The 26,486-nt window shown below is 43.1% G+C and overlaps 2 protein-coding genes across 2 annotated transcripts; both read left to right on the top strand.

Annotated features, from left to right (window-relative positions):
- The first annotated feature begins 885 nt into the window (after window positions 1-885).
- fam193b (family with sequence similarity 193 member B) lies at window positions 886-13,246 on the top strand. The gene is made up of 10 exons (XM_042075372.1): window positions 886-1,340; window positions 2,366-2,623; window positions 3,081-3,276; window positions 3,624-3,842; window positions 4,194-4,629; window positions 5,054-5,243; window positions 7,070-7,300; window positions 7,659-8,802; window positions 10,762-10,837; window positions 12,810-13,246. The coding sequence occupies exons 1-10, from the start codon at window positions 1,182-1,184 to the stop codon at window positions 12,904-12,906; spliced, it is 3,006 nt and encodes a 1,001-aa protein (XP_041931306.1). The 5' UTR covers window positions 886-1,181; the 3' UTR covers window positions 12,907-13,246.
- Window positions 13,247-19,387: 6,141 nt separating this feature from the next.
- LOC121694961 (probable ATP-dependent RNA helicase DDX41) lies at window positions 19,388-26,442 on the top strand. Its single transcript, XM_042075401.1, has 17 exons — window positions 19,388-19,589; window positions 20,104-20,190; window positions 20,620-20,773; window positions 21,137-21,211; window positions 21,323-21,383; window positions 21,489-21,625; window positions 21,817-21,889; window positions 22,004-22,157; window positions 22,397-22,533; window positions 23,938-24,100; window positions 24,234-24,365; window positions 24,724-24,795; window positions 24,879-24,975; window positions 25,106-25,255; window positions 25,369-25,440; window positions 25,621-25,731; window positions 25,958-26,442. The coding sequence occupies exons 1-17, from the start codon at window positions 19,563-19,565 to the stop codon at window positions 26,092-26,094; spliced, it is 1,839 nt and encodes a 612-aa protein (XP_041931335.1). The 5' UTR covers window positions 19,388-19,562; the 3' UTR covers window positions 26,095-26,442.
- Window positions 26,443-26,486: the final 44 nt, after the last annotated feature.

The following is a 26,486-nucleotide window of genomic DNA, read 5'->3' on the forward strand; positions in this document are numbered from 1 at the left end:
GCCCTTTACCCCTGTGAGATCACTTATTTTACACTCATTTTCATTTTTTTTGTAAGAAAATTAGGAAATTCAATTATAAAAAAGGTGAAAAAATAGAAACTAAATTTTTGATCATTATTGGTACTTATTTCTTAGAACTTAATCAGAACAGGTGAAAGTGATTGAAATGTACAAATTTTGTAACTTTGTGTGGGAATAGCAGGTGCAGAAAGACAGCATTCCCGCACACAGACACCTACACTCAGACACCCACACACACACACACACACACACACACACATACACAGCAGGCCCAGTTAGATGGAGGACACAGTTAAGGTACATAGCACTACAATTATTACACTCGGGTCCAAATGAGCCAAGGCCAATGAGCTTGAGTTAGAAGAAATAATAAATGGCATAATATAAATATCTGAGTAAAATGCTTTTACACAACATGCCTTCAAATAGCCTACATCTTTTTCACTTTAGATTTGATAATTTTACGCTAGCCTCATTGATTTGTAAAGTAACGTAAGGCTATGTAAAAGTTACAGTGTGGGCACTCTGAGATTTAACTCACTTATCAGGCTGTAGCACTAACAGCGGCTATACCTCTACAATTATGTATAAGCCTACATAAATATTTCATGTGAGAGTGCATTAGAAAGAACTGTTAAAAACAACATATAGCCTACCAGACACAAAAACAAAGACAAAGAGAGAAACAGGAATGCAAAAGTCAAGATTCGTTTAGTGTTACATAACCTATGGGGACCTGTTTCTGTTCCTCTTTCAGCAATTAGTGTTCTGGTTAATAGTGTATCTTATTAATTATAAGAGTATAGGCCTAAGAAGAGTACTATGTGTGGGTGCTAAAGTTATGTGTGTTCAACATTATAGTAGTTTAATATCAAATGTACTATCAATCGGGCCTAGCCCTGTGGTTACCTGTAAAAAAAATTGCCATCAGTCAACATGGAGCCTGAAAACTTCACGCAATATTTTTCAACGGAAGCCATGTTGCCAGTACTATACCTGACCTCTGAACTCGCCAGTGTGCCAGCCCTCCGCCATATTGACTGTTGTCTTGCCTAGAGAAGATAGGGAACATTTGTGGTGCTAGAAGAATCGAAAGTGTGTCTTATTGAACCTGTTAACTGGTGCAAACTGGGCCAAAGGGTACTAAGGAGACTTTCGCGATGGCAAGGAAGAAAAGCAAACAGCAAGGAGTCGGTCAGAAGGATGCATTGTCCGGACAGCAGCAGACCTTATCGAAGAGCCCTGTCTCTCCCGGCGTTGCAGCTGGCGCTGGTGGCGGTGGAGATGCAGGAGTGGATAGACTGGCCAGGGCGAATCAGGTAGGGTAGCTAACCAGCTAGCTAAAGTAATTCGCTAACTGGCATTTCAAATAATCAATCGAATTACCATTTCAGCCTGTATCCATATAAGTTGCTACAATCAGCAGAGTTTTGGGCAGGATTGCGATTGGTTGGGGACGGAAATGTAATACAGTTTGTTCTTAATGTGATCTGTTTGTAGCTACTTCGATCGGGCGGAGCAATACCTTGTTAGCTCCAATAACGTTAAATAAATAAATAAACGCCAAATAGCAGCCTTGCTCACAGCACATCGTACAAGATCATACCGCCAGGGCGACGGACTGGATAGATTTTCTCACTTGAAGCGAAGGTGCTAGCTAGCAGTCTTGCGCATCTAGACTGTGATGACTAGCTAGCTAGCAAGCAAGCTAACATCCGCCAAATAGGTAGGTAAGTTAGTTAGCTAGCTATATCTGTTCATGCTTGTTCTCCAGCCCCAACATCTAATCGCGACACTTCTTGGTAAACCTTGTTCAGAAGCAGCAGGAACTTTACGAGTAAATGTCCTCGTCTCTTCACCCAAGTTTTGCATATGAGTAAATGGTGTGTAGTTTATCTGAAGGTGACATAATCATGGCAATGTGAGAGTGTAGTTTCTCTTTACGCTTGATTGCATGTTAATCCAAATACTAGTGTGTACGGAATGTCAGAAACTCGAGACATTGAAGTCTGTCTTGACGCAGTCATAGTCGCTTCATTAATTGCTTGTCTTTTATCGACGTTTGATGAATGTGCTTCATCTGCGTTTTGAATACATTTCTGAACGTCCTCAACGTCAAGGTTGAATCTACCTTGCATTTCAGTGTGCAACCCCAAGAGTCGAGGTTAGCCATAAGCATGGACTGTGTATCTGATTGACTGGTTGAGAAATTTGACAATTTGAAATAGTCAAGAAAGCTCATTTACATGTTTTGCCCTGAAGTAGTGCGCCTTGCCTTTAGTATTTAAAGTATTCACGCAGTTATTTGCCCATGTTAATATATTTTATTCTATATTTTATTCAGTCAATGCATACTTGCTGCTTGCTGTGCCATCGAGAGTTCAAGGATTGGGGGGCAAGTTCTGTGAACGGGCTCCCCGCTCCCAAGTTGGCAGACGCGGTGCCTGCGCTGCCTCAGGCTCTCCTTCGGGAGGTCCCAGGCCGTAAACAAGCGGACTCGGTGCCTTCTCTGCTGGGCGAAGTGCCACTGTGGATCTGCCAGAGCTGCAAAAAGAGCGTGGAGGAGGACGAGAGGAGGGCAGTGCAGGAGCAGGTTACTCCGGTGTGTGTGTGCGCGGGACCATGAGTGGGGCTTGCTGTGTCTTAACGGGCTTTTGTGGTGTTATTACATTTAGAATGGTTTCCAGGGTGTTGTCCAAACACAATGTGACTGCACCATCTGTTGACACGATTACTCATTTTTGTGCAATAATGTTGTATTGGCAGATTTATGTTGCAGGAATACCTTCCAGTTATTGATAACACATTGAGTGTATGTTTCAGTCACTTTTAACTTTATTTAAGTGGATTTTCCTGACTTTATTTTTAATATTATGGGCAATTCCACGCAAAACTGTCACGTCCATAACGCTAACACAATGCTATGGTATGGTATGATGTGAATGATGATTACTTGAAATTTGAGCATTCACTCTTCTTGGTTGTAGAACTTAAGCTTATATGAAAAACATTTACCCGTCTTACCTGACTTGTGTGCTTTTTCCCCCCTGATTTTGAAGGCGTCCTTGTCACACTCCTCCACCTGTAAGTCGCAGACCTGTGGCAACGGTTTCCCCGAGCAGAGTTCGGTGGACTGGGACCCCAGCTCCTTCCTGTCGGCGCACAAGCTCTCGGGCCTGTGGAGTTCCGCCCACAGCAACGGTGGCGGCGTGCCACAGCACTGCACCCACAACGCTGCCTCGCACTCGCAACAAGGTCAGCTATCGGCACAGGATGGCATCGTCAGGAAACGAGAGAGTCTGTCGAATGCAATAGCACTCATAACAAGTTACTTTAAAACCATTCTCTGTTACAAGGCGTTTTAGTTTGGAAACACAACTTTTAAAAAAAAATTGTTCTTGGAAGATAGTGGCAAGAAAAAGTATGTGAACCCATGCTAAAGTTGACTAAAAATAGGAATAATGAGAGGAATATTTTTATGTGTACATTTAAGAAGTGATTTAAAGTATCCTGTGAAAGTTTATTTGGTCTTGAGGAAGGTTGTCTTAACTAAAATAATTTATTCTGGACCCAGTTAATGTTTCTGGTGGTGTTTTTGACAGGTGGAACTGTGGGACCAAGTTGTCACGAGAAGAGATCATGTCACGATGCTCCTGGGAAAGCCCCTAAAGTGACAGGGCCTAAGGTCTGTCCCTACAGTCATCCAGCATCCCAGAATTCCAGTGCAACGTCTCCTGGTTCACCACTGTCTACCTCTGCAGACCTCCACAAGACCACCCCTAAACACTTCAAAACAATGTGCAGGCGACCAACCCCTCCAGGTGAGTTTAGTGAAAGCATTTAATGTAAAGAAAGATATGAAGGCTATATAGAAACAGTTGTTTAAGTGTAACTTTAAAGTTGTTGTGAACATAGTGGTAAATGTTACTTTGTTGTGAAAGTGAACATTTAAAGTTGCTGTGAGGGTGTTGCAAATGTTGTGTTTTCAGTAGAATGCAGCACACCTGTTGTCACATTCTGTTGTCTTAAAAGTCTGTCTTTGGCTTTGCAGATTGAGCCTTGAGGCTCTTCTGATTGATGAATAGATTTGCTGTTGACCCCAAAGCAAACTACTGTACTTGCTAGCGTTTAGAGCTCGATTGAGATGTCCCTCTGGTTTCTTTGTTCCTAAGGAGAAGCGTTCCACCCAGCCGACCACCACCAACACTCGGACCTGTCGGTGCCGCCTAACAGTCCCACCGGCCTCTCCTCCCAGCATTCCTCGCTGCTGCAGCCCAAGCAGACCTCTGGCAGCGGCGGTGGCGGTCAGCACGTTCACGCAGGCTCCGCCAGCTCGGGTCTGGCACCCTCGCACGCCCCCTTCTCCCCCCTAACACCTGGAAGCCTGCACGCCCCACCATCCAAGCACCCCCCTGCCGGGTCGGAGGGCCCCAACGCCCTGCACAAAGCCGGCACCTGCAAGAACTCCCACATTCCCACAGTCAACTCGCAGCATGGCAAGCTGGCCACTCCCATCATGGGCTGTAACCACCCGTGCAACGGCCACAACGGAATCGTGGCCGCCCTTAACGCAGGCCAGGTTGTGACGGCAGGGGCCGCAACGTGCAGGTAGATTTTATTGCATCATCCCAAAACTGGAACTTACCTTGTACGTGTGTGTTGTCTATATTAGCTGACGTGGTCTATCCTTGAATGTTAAGTATAGTTGAATTATCTATTTAGGTGATTTATTTTCTTTTGCCTCTGATGTCTGTGTGCAGTGGGAGATGAGGTTTATCTTTGCTTTAGTTTGTCTCTAAAAATAGTGGGGAATTTGTGGAAGATATGAATTCAGAATATACTCTTTTTTTTTTTTTTGCTTTGTTTTTGTTTCAGCCTTTGAAACTTTTTTAAAAGATTTAGAAAATATGAATTTCCGAGTTGACACTTTATTTTTAGACAATAATGGAACATGACTGAGAGGGAAACAGTATTCTTATTTGAACTTTTCTGAAGAGGTTTTCTAAGTTCTTCTGCCTCTCTGTCTGCTCAGGGACCAGGCGTGTAAAGGACACAAGCTGGCAACGGCCAACGGGACACTGTGCCACCCTCCGTGTGAGCTGGAGGAGGGCGACGACGAGGACAGCAGCTCGGAGAGGAGTTCCTGTGCATCCTCTTCCACCAATCAGAAGGATGGCAAATACTGTGACTGCTGCTACTGCGAGTTCTTTGGACACAACGCGGTACCTAGACACAATGCTGATGTGTTCATGGGGATAGGTTTTAGGGAGAGGGTGCTCTGTGCCCGAGTGACACTGAAGAGTCTAGCATAGTGAAGTTGTATAGTAGAGAATAGTTAGGGTAGAAAAGAAGAGTCTAGCATAGTGAAGTTGTATAGTAGAGAATAGGGATCGACCAATATGTTTTTTTCAGGGCCGATACGATATCAATTATTACCAAAACAGGAGGCCGATAACCGATATGTAAAACCGATATGTCAGTTGTCAAAAAGGGGGGTAGATAGTAAAGGCTATATGCTGCAAAAATTTAATTCAAAATCATTTAATTATGCAAACTTTTCTTTTGATACACAATTGTCTATCAACTTGCATCACTTTGCAAGTGTAAATCCTGCGTATCATGTTAATCCAAGAGCTGAGTGAAAGCAATTATTTTCATAGAGTAGGCCTGCACAATGGGCTATGTGCTTGTTAAGGGACCTGTCACAAAGAGGATGCTTTGCCATCATGTGTGTGAGTGCACGAGAGGGAGAGGGAGATGAAGAGGGAGAGGGAGAGGAAGGGGTGCATGCGTGATGGCAAGTGTTACAGTTGAATAGTTTAACAAAACAGTTTCAAAATAGTTCTTAGGCTATTTAAGCATGCAATTTGTGTCCATGTGTAGGCTATAAGCTACACTTTTGAGAGCCTAAAAGGCACGTTAATAGCCAGCTCAGGACGCGATTTTGTTCAGGTCGGATTAAATTACGGTTGGCCCAGGGTGCATGTAGTCTTTTCTGACAGTCCGTTTCAAAAAGGAGCAATTAGACTTTTTGACGTTTGCTATCGCATAATTTAGGACTTGTCTGTACTATGTCCGCAGAGGTGTCCCGTTATTCACAATTAACGAACGAGGCAGAAGCAGAGAACTCCCGAGTCCCGACGCGCAGCACCCAAGTTTGTGGGATAACTAGTAAACAGCATCAGTAACGTGCATCAATCGGGAATTCGCTAAATGAAGGAAGTGGGTGCTTTACTTATTGATCCGGATCAAAGAGACAATAGCTTACAAAGTGGTCTTTTTGTAACTTCAGTGTAGATGATTGTGATTCACTGCAACTTCAGCAATGTAGGCTACCTTCCTTACCTTTGAAAAATAGCTCCTTAGGCTACAGCTGAAGCCCAGTCTACCTCAGTGAGAATCCTAAACTTTGTCTGTGTTCAGTCTTCAATCCTGATTGGCTGCATTCGTGCTAACTAACAAATCAGACGGTGTAGTGGGCGGGAAAATGCTCTTGACCACAGAGTAGCAAATTCAGGGAGTGAGAGACGCTTTACAGACAAAGTAGCGCGTTTCATTCTTTATCCATTTCAATATCGGCTTATCGGTGGAAAAAATGACCGATACCAATTATTATAAAAATGCTAAATATCGGCCCTAATAATCGGCCAGGCCGATAATTGGTCGACCCATAGTAGAGAATAGTTAGGGTTGAAAAGAAGAGTCTAGCATAGTGAAGTTGTATAGTAGAGAATAGTTAGGGTAGAAAAAAAGTTTGTGGGAAAGTTCTCATGCTGTTAGAACACTTTGCACCACTCAACTATCATAAAATAACCTTGTTATAAGCATATGACTTGTATCTCCAGTTTTACGCTGTCTGACTGGCTTGTGTTACTTCTCTTGCTTTGCTGCGAGACATCTTGTCTCCCAACCGAGACGTGTTTGAAAATGAGCAGTGCAATAAGAAACCCATTAACATAACTCTCCCATCCCAGATGGGCTCCTGCTCAGCCTACCAAAAAAACAACATATTGACAGTCAATTATTTGCCTCTTTCTCTCTTCTTCAGCCTCCTGCAGCACCGACCAGTCGGAACTACGCCGAGATCCGCGAGAAGCTGCGTACGCGGCTGACCCGACGCAAAGAGGAGGTGCCGCAGAGACAGGACTCGGACCCGGCCGTGCCCAGCGCCGACCACCGGGACGTGGACGAGCTGCTCGACTTCATCAACAGCTCCGAGCCCAAGCCCGTGAACAGCGCCAAGGCGGCCAAGAGAGCCAGGCACAAACAGAAGAAAAAAGTACTGCCACTTTCTCTCTCTTGTCCCGCACACATTCAGAATGCATTTGCTTTGTCTTTTTGTAAATCTGCACAATGCCAAATAATTGAAGTCAGTCATGTTCATATCACGATTTGATGAATGTAGCATTTGGCATGAAACTACCCCCCTGTATTTTGACAGCTGAGGTTTTGTTTGCAAAATATGTGTGTGTGTGTGGGGGGGGGGGGGTATTTCTGATCAAAACCACATGTGCCAACAATGACATTTCTAACTGCTCTAAAAGTCAGGCTTGTACTGTATACATCCATGCTTGTTCACCACAGCCATTTACAGACTCAATAATGATTAACTGTGTCTGTGCACTGTGTCCTTTCAGGAGAAGGAGAGGGCTCAACAGACTAACATGGACGAGGCTATGTCGTGCGACCAGCGCGACTCCCCAACGGAGCCCGGCGAGGACGGCGAGGCCCCGGACGGCGAGGCCAGTCGGCTGCTGGAGTGGCCTCAGCTGGAGCTGGAGCGGGTCAACAGCTTCCTGACCAGCCGTCTGGAGGAGATCAAGAACACCATCAAGGACTCCATCCGGGCGTCCTTCAGCATGTACGACCTCAACCTGGACGTCAACGACTTCCCCAAGAAGGCGGCCACGCTAGAGGGCAACCACCTGCTGTCGCACCTCAACGGCTCGTCCGACCTGCAGCCCATTGACCTGGACATGGCGCCGCTCTCGCTGCGTGACCTCAAGAGGGACCTGGAGCTGGTCAACGGCTGGGAGGACGCCGCCGCTGCTGCTGCTGCCGCCGCCGCCGCCGCGGCTACTACAACCACCACAAACGCCTCCACCGCTGCCAATGACCCTGCGACCGCCAAGGACATCCAGCGGCTCAACTCCACCCCGAGCCTGTCCAAGCTCATCCGTATCCGATCCCCCGAGAGGAGTCCGGCGGCGGGCTCCGAAGCCACCGAGCCGGGGCCGGCCCCGCCAGCCAAGCCCAAGGACGAGGCCCCCGACGCCAAGAACACCACTGGCGCCGGAGCCAAGACGAAGAAGGGCAAGAAGCAGCAGCAGCAGAGACAACAGCAGGAGACGCATTCCCAGCAGGAGCACAACGCAGCCAAACCCGCCAAAGCGGGACAAGAGTTGCAGAAGGGCCCTGAAAGCCGGCCAGTCGTGGCAGCAGACGCTGAGAAACCCTCCAAGGGTGGCTCAAAGCAGGCCTCTCAGGGCCAGGCCACATCTGAGAGCCAGAGGAATGGACACAAGAAGACGGATGACTCCAAAGCACCCAAGCAGCAGCAGCAGCAAAACGGCTCTGTGAGCGGCATTCCCAACTCCGCCTCCAGCACGGCGAGAGGGAAGAACGACGGGGACGCTCGGGGGAGCAGGTTGGAACAAGACCCCGAAGGCAAAGCCAACGCCAGCACTCTAGCACACTCCCAACAGCAGCAGCAGCAGCAGCAGCCTAAGGGCAAGAATAAGAAGAGCAAGAACAAGCCAGACAAATCCAGCAGTGCTATCGGTAAGGCCAATTACCCCTGGGAGGCAAATGGAGTTAGCACATGGCATGAAACTAACAATTAGTTTATCTTTATGACAAACAAAAACAGTGGAACACATGGAAGAGTGAAATCATAACATATGAATTATGATTAGTACCGTAGCTAAGATTAAAATCCAGCATGTCTGTCCTTGTAATTATTATGTTAAGTTATGTTAAGTTTTTCTGACAAAATGATATGCACCTGGTGTACACATCTTGGTGGCTATATGTGATGTATATGAATGCATACATTTTTGGCTAAAACATTTGTTTTGTATGTCAATGGGCCTGTACTACGAAGGGAGCTTAACCTACCCAGATGTAACCCAGGGTTACTTTGTTAAACCAGGGTTGACAAAACCTGGTTATCTTAAGTGGTGTTAATCGGTACTACGACGCTGATTATGAAGTTGATTTGTTGAGCCGGGGTTAACCTGTGCGCGTTCACATAAAAGGGGCGGGTTGCAGCGCAAGTCACCACTTTCAATGATGACGTGATCACCTTATTTTACGGATGAGGAATGCACAATTATTATGACAAGTTATGAGGAATTAAAACCCACTCTACGACAAAAATCAAATACGTCGGCAGTGAGCAACGTATTACAGATCGGGTAGCCTAAATGCCTAAAAGTAAAGTTTTATTCCCACATGTTCTTCAAATATGTGTTACGGAGGATTAGTAGCTTGCTGAATGTCTGAAATGAGTTGAAATAATTAAATAGCCTAATTTGAGTTCATAGAAAGGCCTACAGATGCAACCCAATTCAGAAGTGGGCATATAGATTACAGTAATAAGGATAATTGAATGTTTAAGTAGCCCCCATTGACTGATTTAGTGTATGCCTAATCCTGTGAACATTTCAGATGCAACACCATTGCCAAACGCACATGGCACCAGGTGAAAATGAAACACAAAAACATTATTCAGAATAGTGGGTTTATATAGGCCTAGTTATAGCTTGCATTAATATTTCTTAATTATGAAATCATGTAGGCCTAGCTTATAGCCTTCACTTGGCCTCTGTTTTACAGCTAACAAGAAACAGGTGTCTTCGAACACTACTGTAGGAGGAAAGGCACCAGAGTGTTTTACAGTAGCAGAGGAGTTGGCCATCGCAAATAATAGTGGAAGGCCGATTATGGAAGGGGTTGAGGGAGGCATTCGGTCGGATTCTGGTGCTGTGGAAATGTGTAGCCTTTATGTGCAGGGTACAGTAATATGACATTCAATTCAACAAGTTTGTTAAAATGGTGATTTTTATTTATTAGGCCTACTGGAGGCTATGTCCGATTTATTTTAGGCTATTCTTGCTCAGATGTTCAGCATACTGTAGGCCTATGTCCGATTTATTTTCAGACATACAGTATTCTTGCATCACCGATTGAATACATGAATGTCCACGTACGGGCATTGCTATGAGATGTCTTCCTAGATCATCTGACAAAGATAACGAATTCCCTCGGCTGACAATCTATATCTTCATAGAGAATATCGTCCGGGTAGGCTATATATATTATCTGGCGGTCTCTAAAACCCCTTGCACTGCGAAGAGGGTCCCTCACGATTTGCGCTCCAATGTCGAATGGATCATCCAGGTACGCCGACATGTCTCGGGAGAAATTGTTAGTGGAGGGGTGGTACTTATAAAGGGTGTGGTTAACGGAAACCTCGGGTTAACCAAGAACATAACCTGGTCGGAGCAGGTTTGAGATGCAGCGTAAATTGCCATGGCAGCATACCTCGGTTAAAACCTATCCACCTTTCGTAGTACGGGTTAATCGGGAAGTTACGCCACACGTGATCAAGTTACTCTCGAAGTTACCCAGATAAGCCAGAAACCCCGCTTCGTAGTACAGGCCCAATGTCTTTGTATTGTATGTGTTTATTGTATTGGTGCAGTTCTAACAACAGTTAATTTTGTGTCAATGTTATAGATGATGTGTTCCTCCCCAAAGACGTTGATCCAACAGAAATGGATGAGATTGATCGTGAAGTTGAGTACTTCAAGAGGTGAGGGCAATTTTGGAGTTGCTTGATGTATTACAAAAAATCTTAAAGGTCAAGTTTGTCAATGTATATTCCGTAAGGCATACTATTTAATCAGGATTTACCTTAACATGCACCATGTTAACATGCACAAGGCTGTCTAGGGGAGACTGCATTGGTGATTTAAAATATGAGTGTAAATGCTGTCTACATCAAAGTTACTTTTTTCTTTTTTTTGTTCAAGTTTTTGGGCCTATTTTAGGCTTGTCAGACATAAGTCTGTGACAACACCAGTCTTTTGATCCAGCTGGTTCCGGGGCAGACAGATTGAATTACCATCATTAGTGTTCTGGAGTTTTGGAACAGTGGGAGTGCATCAGATTTCCTATCATGCAATACAGCATTTCTGAGATAGAGAATTATGTACATGTTGATTATATAGCCCCTACATTTTCTTATTAATTTTAATGACAGAAATGCATTAGTATTAGAAAAGTGTTATTTAACATTATTTACTAGGGCTGTGTATTGGCAAGGACCTCACGATACTATACGCATCACAATACATGGGTCACGATACAATACATCACCAATATATTGGCATACAATACATATTACGATATATTGCAATACTTTTGCGATATGATGCCTTTTACCGAAAATGTGAAAGTAGAGCTTGAAAAACAATTTGCCTTGTACCACCTGGGCAGTATAATATGTAGATCACATTTTACTGATAATTCAGCAGACAATGATAAAAAATATCGCAATAGTCAGTCATTTTTGCACAGCCTGATATTTTATTATTAAAGCATTAATATTTGGCAGCAGTGGCGATACGATATATTGCTCAAGTGGCAATACGATATATCGATATTTCGATATCGAAAGACCAGCCCCATTCGCCTTATTCACCGGAGGCCAGAACGAGGCTAAAGGGTACACTTGTCATTACACCTCAGTCCAGCAGATGTTGGTAATGCACTCCGTTTGCCAAAAAAAAAGCTCACCGAAAAAGAAGAAGGGTTCGCTGGCCTGTTCTTCTTCTTCAGTGAGTTTCCCTGTCGAAAACTTGATATTCTACCACTGATCTATGATGTACAGTATCAAACTTCTGAAGTGATATTCTACCACTGATCTATGGTGTATCAAGGGCTGCATGCCTAACACAACCATGATTGCATCTAACCAAGCCGGTTAGATGTTGACATGGAATGTTTTTTTTACGTTCTTATTATTTATTTATTTTATCATTTGTCAATTTTGTTTGTTGTCTGTCTTGGTGTCACGGGTACGCTGGCGACTACGCCGCTCCGTCCGGCATCTTTTGTTATGTATCAATGTCTTGTAGGTGGAGCGCTTTGGGTTGCAATCTGCATGTTAAATGCACTATACAAATAAAACTGACTTGACTATGATTGACCACTGCTTAAACAGCATGCTATAAAAATAGGCATAGTATTTTAGCTGTTGTGGCATGTCTCATTTTAGCTGGTCAGTCACCGATGTCACTCCTGATTCATTTAGCCCTGACAAACTTCTTGTCGTGTTTTGTGCAGTCTAGAGGGGTTCATGATGCCTGTTAAAATGATATAGCTATCAACATTCCAGCTTTAAAGCGCTTGAATGCCTGTTCATTAAGGCATCACATCTATGTCCCACTTATAGGCATTATAGTATAAAATCAATTTGCAGCATATTGGTGTGTTGTGTATGTTGTAGGACTTTATTGTGTTTCACTTGTACAGTACATTCTTTAGTCATCCTCTGAATGTGTATTGAATTTACCTTGCACTCTCCATTTCAGGATTGTTTCATTTTGCTGTTTTTTCCATATGAAAACTCCATGTAATTTGTTCAGTGATCGTGGGAGACACTGTGATTGCATAGGTTGATTCAGTGTGCAGTGTTTTGCTCTGGTAGTATGACTCTTCATGTCTTCCTCACTTCCTCCAAATCTCATCAGATTATTTCTCACCCCTTGCCCTTCCTTCAGGTTCTGCCTTGACTCGGCCAAACAGACACGACAGAAGGTGGCTGTTAACTGGTCAAACTTTAGCCTCAAAAAGATGCCCTCGAACGCAGCACAGTAATGGAAACTCGCCAAACGGAGAACCGAGTCCTTACTCCCTGACCTTCCAACGTGACTGTACTCAACACAATACACCTGACCTTACCAGCCCAGACTGAGATCCATCATCAAAACCCACAAACACACACACACACACACACACACACACACACACACATACACACACATGGGGTTCACACAGACTGTCATACTTGGAACTGTCATTTTTCTTTGCTCCCAACAAATGGAATTTTACACACAAAAACAACATGTCCATACTCATCCCTGAACCTGCTAGCGGTTGATGTTGCGGGAGCCGCTGTCCTGTCAACTACAACATTGCAAAAAAAAAAAAAAAAACATTGAAATGTCTTAGGTTTCTGGCTCATTGCTTCATACAAGTGTCTGCTTCATACAATGCGTGTTAAAAGTTATTCTTACTTTTTTATCATTTAAAATAAAACCATTTTTTGTCTTTTCTTTATCACAGAAAATGTGGCACATCTTAACAGTTATTTTCCCCCTTTGGATGTCTAACAGTTAACTTGTGTGCTCTGAAAGGTACTTCCAGTTGCAAGAGAAGAATCCATCCATGACGACATCCATGATGAGCCCTACCATACCCAATCACTCTCTGAATCCATAGTCTAGATTGGGGGACCTCCCTCAGTTTGAAGAACTGAACACTGAATCACAGATTATGACTTTTTTTATGCATTTGACCAAACACGACCACTGATGAAGTTGCTCTCTGTTGTACTGTCAAACAGCACCGTAATCACAACTAGAAGTCAACTGTCCTGTTTTGACTGTGCCATAGCTCAACATTTAACAATCTCTTCCGTAAAGACTGAATGCTGGTCATTGCAGAGGGGTTGTGGTTTTTTAAACATGGAAAGGCATGGAGACATTGTTAGTTTTCTTTTGCCCAATCTGTCAAATTATGCTTCAGATATACATGGGAGTCAATGACAGTAGTTGGCTTCTGGAGATTAGTGCCCTTGTACTGTACCATGCTGTTTTAAATTGTGACATGAAATGGTTTCTGTTTTGTTTTTTAAACATGAACGTTTGCAAAAAATTCAACACTAATATAAACTTTGATTAAAAAATGATATATATGGCTGTGTTTTAACACTTATACATGGATAATACAGGGGCGATTTCCTTGCATGATGCATACAGGCAAAATGTGTACGTATATTTGAGGGGAAAAAATCAAAACAAAAACAGCAATTTCCCTTTGTGTTTTCAAAAATTAGTGCAAGTGCAATTCACTGTTTGATCTTGTCAATTCCAAAGCTAATTTTATTCAAATGAAGTCCTGTATCACACTTAAGTTATACTCCCTTATCCACACATGTTATGAATGCTCCATATTGTTGTGCTGGTCTGGTCCCCAATGCTACTCCAGCCTCAATCAGTTTAAGAATGACACTTCAGTCACCTCAACAGGCTTTTTGGCATCCCCTTGCACTTAGCGTGTTCATCTTTCTCTGTGTAGATGCAATCAATGTTCCATTCTTCCATTCCACAGCATATCTTCCTGAGTCCAATGTGCTGGCTCTTTCTCTGGCTGTCCTTCTCACTCTCCATGTCTCACAAATACTTTGAGCTACTCTGTTTTGTCATGACTGTGGTTGCAGTTTTCTGGCTGCCTACTAGGTACAGCAACTGTGATTGAGACCCCGTTTGTATTGTTTGTTTGCTTGCTTAATTTTGGGTTCAAGTCACTGCACTTACAAGCTCCTGTCAAAGTAGGAAGGTTGTACCTTCCCTCTGAGGAAAAAAAACAAAACAACCGACAACATGTATCCGACAGGATTTGAGGAAATTTATTTGATAACTCCATTTGCTTGAAGGTTTGACACGAATACATTTGAGCTTCTCTTTTCATATTTCTCAACATCTCCGATGCTATCAAGGTTATATTAGACTAGAACACATCTTCAGCGTCTGGAATGTAGATTTATACTATACCATTCAACAGCCGAGTGTATGTTGGCTGTCTTTTTTTTATTATTATTATTATTATTATTATTATTATTCACTTTTTGATACTGTGAAAAATCTTTCGTGCAGAAAGATTAAAACATTACAGTTTTGGGAAAAAACTAAATAAAGTGTGGTGTGTGCTTTCTTACCTGAACACTCCTGTTCTTTTCAGACCTCTGGTGTTTGGGCTGCTCTGCAGGTCTTTAAAGCTTTCTCAGACCTCTGGTGTTTGGGCTGCTCTGCAGGTCTTTAAAGCTTTCTCAGCCTCTGAACCAGCAGCAGTACTACAGACGTTGCCTCTGCTTGTTTAGCCAGCCAGCCACTACAAAGAGCACCGCGATCACAATGAGCACACAAAGCTTTATGCCTGCATATCTGCATAATAAGAAAATAGTGGAGTGTTGGTGTGTGTGCATAGGTCTGTGTGCGAGAGAGAAAGATTACGCTGAGAAAATGAAATAGCACCACTTTTGTTGCAACTGTCGGCTCAAGTTGAGACTTGTAATGCCAAGCATTGTATTGTTATGTTAAGTAATATTACAAATGTGTGTGGCAAAATCCCTGATACCCTTGACTACAGTAGTGAGGATTTGTGTAGGTGTATATATATATACATATGTGGCAGGCCAGTGCCTCTGCAGTAAAGAAATTCTGTCACACTTTGCTTTTGAATCGCAAGGGGTGTAGAACTGTGTGTGTGTGTACCCATTCAGTCCCTTTATGCTGTCTTGGGACTAAAATGAAAGTGGTCCAATACCACAATTTTGAGAGGTTCTATTTATGCTTTATCAACGTATCAATACCTGTAGATGTGTGTGGTGTGAAGGGAGAGCCGTTTTGCCCATCTATTTTAGCTAATGCCCAGACCATCAATCACCTGCATCTGTCAGATTCTGCAAATTCTGCACACTGCAAATGTATGGTTTGTGGAGCTGACAGTAATGGTCTTTGCTCCTCTCCCTCTCTCTCTCTCTCTTTCTCCCTCTCTCTCTCATTCTCTGTAGTACACAACTCTTCTAGCTTCAACAGGGAGAATAGAGAATTAGGGTGTAGATTTTCATTTCATGAAGACTGATAGCATGCAGGGAATTGTGTTATTGATGTATGTGTTTATTACATTCACTAAGGTCATACAAATAATTTAACTCTATCTACTGAACATGGAGGTATGGACTATTTTTTACATTTGAATACCTTTGTTCCCCCAATTATTGTATTATTTGTTCCCAAACCCAAGTTACTTACCTTTACCATAAACAAAAAATGGTACAAAGCATGCCTACAGGGCAAAAAATAGTAATTATAATTGACATTTTTTAAAATATTATCTAGGTGTAGGCCTAGTTTGCACGAATATACACATTCTCAGACAAACACCAACCAGTAGGAGGAGTAGTTGATCCTCAGAATGTGAAAGGTTCCAGCTTTTGGTTTCTGAGCGTCAGCTGTGCTGAATAATCTCTTGAACCACGGCCTGAATTTCCCCCGGCCAAATCTGTTCTGAGACATCTTTTAAAGGGTGCAGTTGTACCAACAGACTGAGACTATCATTTCTGCATATGCCTCACTGATGGTGAGTGTGTCGTGACCCTTGTGGTCTTACACACAGTTCTGGTCACCCCTGCAGAAGAGGTCAAGGGGCTGACTGTATTTTAAACAAACCCTCTCCTCTAGGTTCTCCACTGGATCTATCAGTCTGTGGGTCTTCAGTTGTGGCAACAAAAAGTCTAGATGACTAGCCCCCCAGTCCAGAGTGGGTTCTGACTTTCCCACCAAAGCCAACTCAACAGGGGACTCTGTTCTGATGCTCTGTCTTGGTCTCACTTTCATTTGAACATGCAGGCCATCTTAATAATGAAGATGTTAGGTTTGAGGTCTGGACAGCTGCCGAAATTGTCTGGACACTGGCTGACTACAGCTTCCTCAGTCTCTAGTGAGGCAGGAGACTGGGCCAGTAAACGCATCCAGACAGATGTGTGTAAGACGTCCCTCTGCTTGAAATTAAATTGATTTTGAGTAGACTTTGTTGTGCACTCTTAACAGAACTTTAAGATTTATAATTTAGTATTTGAATTTCCCCTTGGGGATCAATAAAGTATCTATCTATCTATCTATTTCCAACACTGTTATAATCAGGTAAAGCTCAGTGAACACAAAGTTGCCTAGGTCCTTCATAACACATTTTAAATATCATAAATAATAATAATACATTTTATTTAAAAACGCCTTTCAGAACACCCAAGGTCTCTTCACAGATAAAACAAATAAAGAGATAGGTTTTCAGTTCCTTTTTACTGTAAACTGGGCAGTGGATTCACACTGCCTGATGTTGTTTGGAAGTGAGTTCCGCTTTGGGGCTGTGTGGGAGAACGCTCTCTTTGCCATGGTGCTGAGGTTAATCTTGGGCACCTTGAGCAGACCAGCTGATGAGGATCGCAGCGAGCGGGAAGGGGTGTAGCTCTCCAAGAGGTCGGGTCTACAGAGGAGGCCATCTCAAACCTCATGCACATCACCTTAACTCACCTGGAGGAGGGGAATGGGAATTATGTGAGGATGCTGTTCATTGACTTTAGTTCAGCATTCAACACGATAGTACCTCTCACCTTGGTCACAAAGATGAAGGCCTTAAGACTGAACACCACCCTGTGTCACTGGATATTTGACTTCCTCACCAACCGTTCACAAGTGGTTAGAGTGGGGGGTCTGACATCTGACTCATTAACCATCAGCACTGGTGCTCCCCAAGGCTGTTTTGAGTCCACTGCTGTACAACATCTACACACATGACTGCAAAGCCAACAGTAGTCATACCTCCATCATCAAGTTTGCAGATGACACAGTGATCTTGGGCCTGATTAGTAACAACAATGAACAGCTCTACTTGGATCAGGTTGATGAGGTGGCACAGTGGTGTCAATCTAACAGCTTGACACTGAATATCAATAAAACCAAGGAAATGGTAGTGGATTACAGAAGGAAGCAGCAGAACTACAGTTACACCCCACTAATGATCAGCGGGCAACCTGTAGAGAGAGTCACAAGTTTTAAATACCTTGGTGTCCACATTACTGAAGACTTAACATGGACTGTTAACACTCAATATGTTCTGAAGTCCAGACAACGACTCTACTTCCTTCGTCAGCTAAGGAAATTCAAAGTTTCTACATCCATCATGAAGGCCTTCTACACTTCAGCGGTTGAGAGTGTTCTAACTGGTAGCATCATCACCTGGTATGGGAACTCCACAGTTAAAGATTGTAGTACTCTGCAGAGAGTAGTGCGCTCAGCTGAACGTACTATAAGAACTCAACTCCCTGCTCTACAAGATATCTATTCCAGAAGAGTACTCCTAAGAGCCCAAAAGATTCTGAAGGACTTTTCTCATCCTAACAATGGATTATTCCTACCGCTGAAATCAAGAAGACGCCTATGTAGTCACAAAGCCAGAACTGAGAGACTCAGGAGAAGTTTTTATCCCCAGGCCATCCAAACTCTGAACTCACACTATACTGACTTTGCACACATTCACTCCTCAGCACTCTAAAACATTTCCCAACTCTGAATTCACACTATACTGAATTTGCACTCATTCACTCCTCAGCACATGACACATGTGACTTTCTGCAACTTTCTCCAAATTTTGCACATCTCCATAGAACTTTTTATTTATTATTTTTGATTTCTCCTCCATCTATCTACCCATGTCCTTGATTGCCTAGCCTTTCTGCCCCCCACCCCCATCTCCATCCCCAACACACACACACACAAAACACACACACTTACATCATCACTGTCATCACCTCACATACATACAGCACAATGCTTGCTACAGTAAGCCTCCTCTACATACTTGCTGCACACTGCCCCCCCCCCCCCCGCCCCGCCCCATACACAGCACATTGTCTCATGAGGAAGCTTCTCCAACACACATATTGCACACTGCCCTCTCCCACCTACACAGCACACTATCCCATCTCCCCTGTCATCCCCCCAACACACACACCAAGACCCCTGGCAGTTGGGTTAGTCCCTTGAGCCGTGGATCTGCCCAAGTTTTCTTCCTTGGGGAGTTTTTTCTTGCCCCTGTTGCTCTTGGGTGCTCCTTGTTGGTGCACCCCCCCCCGCCCAATCCCAATCCTCCCCCACCTTTCTTATGCAGCCCTTGCCCCCCCCAACAATAAACTTCCTTGTATCCTTGTATCCTTGTGATATAATTGGGAGCAAGGTTATGCAGGGCCTTGTCTTGGAGAGATATGTCAACAGTAAGATCTTAAACTGGACTCTCTGGGTAACTGGTAACCAGTGTAGCTGCAACAGTACAGGTGTTATGTGGCTTGTGGGCTTTGTAAATGCATATAAGAACAATAATAATCCTGTTCGATTTAATTGATCATAAAATGCCATTTTACATTATCATATCCTACCTGAACTTCAGGAACTTCTCAAAAACCTCTCCTACAGAAAAACGCGTGTTTTATAGTCCTCACAGGTATCCGTATAAACTTCGAAACAAACACAGGCGATAACGTGAGTGCTACGCTGGTGCTACGTTAGGCAGGGTTTTGCTACAAATGAGGTGTCCACTCGTTTAATTTGCGAAATACACAGGGACGTTTATATCATCTAAGTTATATGAATCAGTCACGGGTTTAATTCATTCGCATCTGTGATTACAAACGCAAAATGGAAGTTGAAAACAGAGCTAAAAAGGTAGAACTAACGTTAAATGGCTATTGAATGTGATGGCTAACAGCTATGTTGCTAATTTTATTTTAGTTGTATGGCTCTGCTGCTGCTTATTTATTTCTGTTTTAAACAATGTCGCAGTATTACTCGTTAGTCCATGGTCTGTGTTTGTCTGATTCTCTGTGGATACAATGTTGATATTTGTCGCGACTTCAAAAAAGCCACCAAGCTAACTTTTACAAGCTAACCGTTGCCAGTGCTACATAAACTGATTATGCAAGTTTGTTACGTTAACGTTAGCGAACAATTAATTTAACAAGTTGCGCCTTAAGTAACGTAATGTAATAGTTGATGTGTGGCTTCCTTTATAGATTAACTTTACTATGCTACTTGTTTCATGTGTTTTCTAACCGATTAGGTAATAGTAACAGTAGCCGATAGCTAATACTAACAGTTAATGTTACAAAAAGTAGCTCCTGGTAACGTTGGCCTGCTTTATGGTAATGCACAACTATCGGTTATGCTTCATCCTTAACAGAGGAGTTATGGCGAGGACGAGAAGTCCGGCTCAGAGGATGAAAGCTACGTGCCATACATTCCAGTCAAGGAGAGGAAAAAACAGATGGTAAAGTATATCTAAAACCCTCAGATGCCATTCTCATGCTGCCTCTTCCAATGTCTTTGCTACACATTTCCCACCAGCCATCATTGCTACAAATGACATATTACAAAGCTAGAGATTTGATATACCATTACTTACATGATTCTTCTTTCCCAATCCCCATACTATCACCTTCATAAATAGCTGACCTGAATAATGTCTTGGCACTTGACACCACACATTATGTACATTGCCTGTCCTGTACATAGTATATACTACTTGTATATTGTGGCCTACTTTTAAATAATATAAACAATGTCCCCAAATTATATTGTATAATATATGTGTCTTTGCTATTAAAGAAACACCAATGACTGGAACCCAATTCCTTTTGTGTGTGTCAACATGCTCCAAAACCCAATTCTTATTTGCTCTGTATGCGTGCTGGTGCAGCTGGAGAAGATCCAGCGTCTGCGGGGCAAGGGGCTGCTGGAGGAGGAGAACAAGGAAAGCGGGGGGGAGCAGAGGGACGAGGATGAGGGGCTCGGCCCGCGCTCCAACATAAGCCTGCTGGACCAGCACCAGCACCTCAAGGAGAAGGCAGAAGGTGCAGATATGCTTTGCCTGCCCCGTGCCCCCTGTTAAGACCCACTTTACAGAAGAGCAAGGCCTTCTGTGATTGTGTTGAGATTTTTTGCCTGGTTATTTTTGATAACTAACTAACTAAAAGTAAGATGACATCATCACTGGTTTTTGTGCATTGTACTGGCAAAACCCATTTCAGATAGATGTTTTTTTTTTATACTTTTGTTTACTAAACCTGTAGGATGGCTATACAAGTGTGTACAGTTTACTTTAGTTTACACTAAAGAAGCACCTCAGTATTATCTCAGCAATAATTACTTTCTATGAAATTACACTAGTTTAATTTATTCAGTGTGAAAAGTGATGTAAATGACTTTTTTTTCAGCTCGCAAAGAGTCAGCCAAAGAAAAGCAGCTGAAAGAGGAAGAGAAGATTCTGGAGAGTGTAGCAGAAGGGAGAGGTAAGTGTGACTTTGTACCTTCATCACTCCTAATCACACTCACATATCTTGTTTTAGTTTTACTTTCCTCTGACTGATTGTCAAACCGAGTCATACATATTGTCTTTACAGCTTTGATGTCTGTGAAGGAAATGGCTAAAGGCATCACATATGAGGACCCAATCAAGACAAGGTTGGTAAAGATTCTTCAGTTTGAGGCTTGTTCGTAATGTTTGCTGAACCATGGTCAAGTGTAATGTTGTATGTTAATGGAATGTATATTCTGCCACCTGTGTAGTTGGAAGCCCCCACGGTACATCTTAGCTATGCCCCCAGCCAGGCATGATCGAGTGAGGAAGAAGTATCACATTCTTGTGGACGGGGAAGCGGTTCCTTTACCAATCAAGAGCTTCAGGGAGATGAAATTCCCTCAGGGTAAGAGATCTTAAGGGCCACATGTCGCTGACTTTTGTGGTTTAAGTTTTTTTTTTAAATGCTATGTATGTAAACATTTCTGGCTACAGTGTCAATACCACATTCAGGTCCAAATGCCCACTGGGACCCGAGTTCAATTCCGAGTTCAAATTCTAAAAAATGTCTGATTTGTGTGTGGTGTCTACTCGCAGCTATTTTGAAGGGACTGAAAAAGAAGGGGATTGTGCACCCAACACCAATTCAAATCCAAGGGATCCCAACCATGTGAGTACAGTCATACTCTTGTGCTTCCTGCAATACATGAAATAAATGAAATAACTGATCAGACAACCGATTTGGAATGATATAATTTATATGGCCCTTTGTGTTTGCTTGTAGTCTCTCTGGGCGAGACATGATTGGCATTGCGTTTACTGGCTCGGGGAAAACACTGGTCTTCACTTTGCCCATAATAATGTTCTGCCTAGAACAGGAGAAGAGGTTACCATTCTACAAGCGTGAGGGGCCCTATGGCCTCATTATATGCCCTTCAGTAAGTATCGTCTACAATAGGATTATTTTAAACTCTCTTTTTTGAGAGTGTTCATGTTCTTGATTTCTGTGCTGCACCCATGCTTTTATGTCTGTTATATTACTACTGTTCATTCCATCATATGATTTGAGTTGATAGTGTTTTGGCTATTAAATAGCTAGATCCTGTAGCAGATTGTTGCACCAGGCAGAGCCAGGTTGAATCACACAGATCAATGTGAATGTGGTGTCTCTTTGCAGAGAGAGTTGGCCAGGCAGACCCACAGCATCATCGAGTACTACTGCAAGCTCCTGGAGGAGGAGGGAGCACCCCAGATGCGCACTGCCCTGTGCATTGGCGGCATGTCTGTCAAGGAGCAGATGGAGGTGGTCAAGCAGTAAGTCTTCAGGTCTTCCCATTAAGGGCCTGTGTCCACCAGTCACGTTTTTTTGCACCGACAGCAGCTGTTTTCTAGTTTTCTATACAAATCCTCCTTCCGCAGCACTCAGAGCACTGAAAGTTGAAATCTGTTCAACTTTTAGAACTGTGCTGGGCTTGTCAATGTCACTTCTCTCTCGATGACCATAACCTAGCAACAGTAAACTCTTGACCGAAGCGCTTTAAAAAATTAAGTTGAGGGCGCTATCAGCGCAAAAAACAGGCCCTAAGTCTTCAGGTCAAGTCAAGTCACTTTATTTATATAGCACATTTAAAACAACAACAGTTGACCAAATTGCACTCCAACCATGCGAATCAACCTAGGGCAGAGCCAAAGTTTCTTTGTAGGTAGAAGCTCCACAAAAGCCTTAGTGACAACATGGACCAGAGGTTCCTAAAATATAAAAATCCTGGCTCAGACATAACATAAATTTGTTTAGATGAATGCATCTAAAAATGATGCATTTTCTCATCATCTTTAATCTGTTTCTCATTGGCTTTGTAAACTTTGCTGTGCAAAATGCTAAAACCACCTTGGTCAGGTTGGTTCAGTGCACAGGGAGCACTCATACAATCATGACTTCCACACTACACCGGGTGTTGCTCTGACTAAGGGGCCGTTTATACGAGAACGATTGCTAAGGAGGAAGACAAAATATTTCATCATAAGTGCCTTTCGTTTACACGGCGACCCCGCCATCGGGGCTTGAAGACGCAAAAATCTGAAGACTCCTTCCAGAGTGTAGAGTTTTGAAGACGACCCGGGTTGCGTCTCCGTCTAAACGGCTAAACCAAAGATCCTTGATTACCTCTCTGGCTAAACTGTCAAATTAGAATGTCTGCGCGTGACGTACCGGGGTTCTATCACACCACCACCCAGCGGTCTGGAATGCATACCCAATCGAATATCACATACTCATGCGTCTTCATATAAACAAAGATTTCCCCCTGAGAATGCTCGTCTAAACGCGAATAAAAAAATGCAGACGAGACGCCACTTCTGCGTCTTCTCTTTTCATCGTCACCGTATAAACGTAGCCTAAATGAGTAAATGTAATTTGCAGCAGCATCAGCATTAAATCAGAATTGAAATGTTTGCTCTTCTAACAACCTAACACACCTAACATGAACTTCCCCTTCTTCCCTCCTCTACCTCCTCCTTCTACCACTTTCTCCTCAACTACTTATAACTTCTGCACTCTCATCTTATAGTAAAAGTATTTGATGTAGTATTTCAAAATTCCTACCTAAGGTCTCCTCTGCATTGTAGCTTGAATATTATTCCTAATTTTTGTAAGTCGTTTAGGATATAAGCGTCTGCTAGATGAATAAATGTAAAATGTAAGTGTTTTATTCATTACAGTGGAGTGCACATGATGGTGGCCACCCCAGGTAGACTCATGGACCTGCTCCAGAAGAAGATGATAAGCTTGGACATCTGTCGATACCTCGCCCTGGACGAGGCCGACAGAATGATTGACATGGGTTTTGAAGAGGACATCCGAACGATTTTCTCTTATTTCAAGGTAGGTGTTGAGTTGAATGAATAACAGGGCATTCATTGAAAGGGGGGAGGGCTCTTACACTTTTCAGCTTCCTAATAAAGAAAGTCTTAACAAATATATCCTGAATACATTTTTTTATGTGACTGACTTTCAGGGTCAAAGACAAACCTTGCTGTTCAGTGCTACCATGCCCAAGAAGATTCAGAACTTTGCCAAGAGTGCACTGGTCAAGCCCATCACTATTAATGTGGGCCGAGCAGGTGCTGCCAGCTTGGACGTCATTCAGGTGAGAAATTCTGTTGAGGGCAATTATATACCTGTTGGAATAGATGTGCTCCTGTTGCCCGACTGGAAGCGTAAAGTTCTAGTTTCTCCAAGGTCATGGGCTGGGTTTCTAGTGAGCACAAACACAGACTGCACTTATCTGTGCTGTTGTTTTGTGCTGTGCTGTTGTACATGAAACCATGGTAATATAGCCTCACAAAGGCATACCCAGAAGTATGCAAATGTTCACAACAAATGTGCACAACCAAGCACATCATTTCAGTCAGTGTTCACTTCTGCCGTTTTGGCTTAGCATGCTAGTAAACCATGATGTAACGAAGGGGAAAGAATGACCAAAATATGTCTTTATCTGTTAACAGGAAGTGGAGTATGTGAAAGAAGAGGCGAAAATGGTGTATCTTCTGGAGTGTCTGCAGAAAACCCCTCCACCAGTAAGACTTCCTTTCTCAAAAACATCACTTGAACATAGCTTTTCGATCTTTGTCTCTAACATTTTATTTTTCACTTCTCACAGGTGTTGATATTTGCTGAGAAAAAGGCTGATGTGGATGCCATTCATGAGTATCTTCTTCTAAAGGGCGTGGAAGCTGTTGCAATCCATGGAGGGAAAGGTAAATAGGTGGTGGAATGTCACTAGGTGGCGCTCTGACATATCTTCTCCCTGTTCCCAACATCTTGTTCTCTTTTTGTCTGTTACTAGTACTGCTAAGATTCTATTGTTTCTTTTTCCCTGCCTTCCAGATCAAGAGGAGCGAACCAAAGCCATTGAAGCATTTAAGGAGGGGAAGAAGGATGTGTTAGTGGCCACTGACGTCGCCTCCAAAGGTCTGGACTTCCCAGCCATACAGCATGTCGTCAACTATGACATGCCAGAGGAGATTGAGAACTATGGTAGGTCCTTATGACTCAAACATTCAGAAGACCTGTTACGATCACATTTTATGTTTTTCTGTAAAATGTCAACTGCTGAAGCCATGTGATTAATGTACCTGTCTGTTTCCTAGTGCACAGAATAGGAAGAACGGGACGTTCGGGGAAGACTGGAATTGCAACAACATTTATCAACAAGGGCTGTGGTAAGTAAAATGATCGCATGTTAGGTTGTGGTTAAACGCCTGCCCCAGACTAATATTTCCATTACACCAGAAATACACTTGTACTGTTATATTTGGTATAGAAACCTATAGAAGGTTTCTCACCACAGATGGCCCTACAGTTTGAGATGACACTCACTCACAATTGTGTTTTTTACACAGATGAGTCTGTTCTCATGGACCTAAAGGCCTTGTTAATCGAAGCCAAGCAGAAAGTCCCACCAGTTCTTCAGATTCTGCAGACGGGGGACGAAACCATGCTCGACATTGGAGGTAAGTCTGAGTTTGCCTGGAGAAATTACACTGAAATGTATAAAGTATTTCTTTTGATTGTTTGTTTATAAGTGAGTACATATATATCTCCTGCTCTGTTAGATATGGTGTACAGCATATCTTATAGAACGTGTTAGTGTACAGTGACCGCGTCTTTAATTTTCTGTCTTTATTGTTTGTTTGTTGTGAATATGTCTGAAAGAAAGTGTTTGTTTGTTCCCCTCAGGAGAAAGAGGTTGTACGTTCTGCGGTGGTCTGGGCCATCGTATTACAGACTGTCCCAAACTGGAGGCCGTGCAGACCAAGCAGGTCACCAACATTGGCCGCAAAGACTACCTGGCTCACAGTTCTATGGACTTCTGAGTCGGCTCTGTCAGCAGTCGTGTCGAATACTTCAAGGTCAAAACCAAGAAAGTATTTTTGGTGTTGGACCAATTGTTGTGTACAGTGCAGGATCATGGTCACACGGGCTATATACTTCAGTGACGTCTTTAGGGCAAACTGCGGTTTTGTAATTTTGGGTGGCTTGTTTCAGGTCGTGTGGTGTGGTGTATATGCAACGCCAAGCTATTGACCTCCGTGCAAGTTATCGCAGGCTGTGAAACATTGTGAAAAAATACATCTCTTTAATCTTCATATTGTGTTCTTGTCCTTACCTATGGCTTCATGAAAAGCTGTCTTAATAAAATGTAAATAAAGTTTTTAAGTACAGCAATGTGTGGTGCCTCTTCTGCTGTTGATAGATTCCTGTCCTT

This window comes from Alosa sapidissima, chromosome 20, assembly GCF_018492685.1.
Source record: "Alosa sapidissima isolate fAloSap1 chromosome 20, fAloSap1.pri, whole genome shotgun sequence".
In the NCBI taxonomy this organism is placed as follows: Eukaryota; Metazoa; Chordata; class Actinopteri; order Clupeiformes; family Clupeidae; genus Alosa; species Alosa sapidissima.

Excerpts from the sequence above, each read along its gene's own strand:
- fam193b (XM_042075372.1), top strand. The coding sequence starts at position 1,182 with ATGGCAAGGAAGAAAAGCAAACAGCAAGGAGTCGGTCAGAAGGATGCA. Across the intron at positions 1,341-2,365 it reads GACTGGCCAGGGCGAATCAG|TCAATGCATACTTGCTGCTT; the intron begins GTAGGGTAGCTA and ends TATTTTATTCAG. Across the intron at positions 10,838-12,809 it reads GAAGTTGAGTACTTCAAGAG|GTTCTGCCTTGACTCGGCCA; the intron begins GTGAGGGCAATT and ends CCCTTCCTTCAG.
- LOC121694961 (XM_042075401.1), top strand. The coding sequence starts at position 19,563 with ATGGAAGTTGAAAACAGAGCTAAAAAG. Across the intron at positions 21,212-21,322 it reads GAGTGTAGCAGAAGGGAGAG|CTTTGATGTCTGTGAAGGAA; the intron begins GTAAGTGTGACT and ends TTGTCTTTACAG. Across the intron at positions 21,890-22,003 it reads ATCCAAGGGATCCCAACCAT|TCTCTCTGGGCGAGACATGA; the intron begins GTGAGTACAGTC and ends GTTTGCTTGTAG.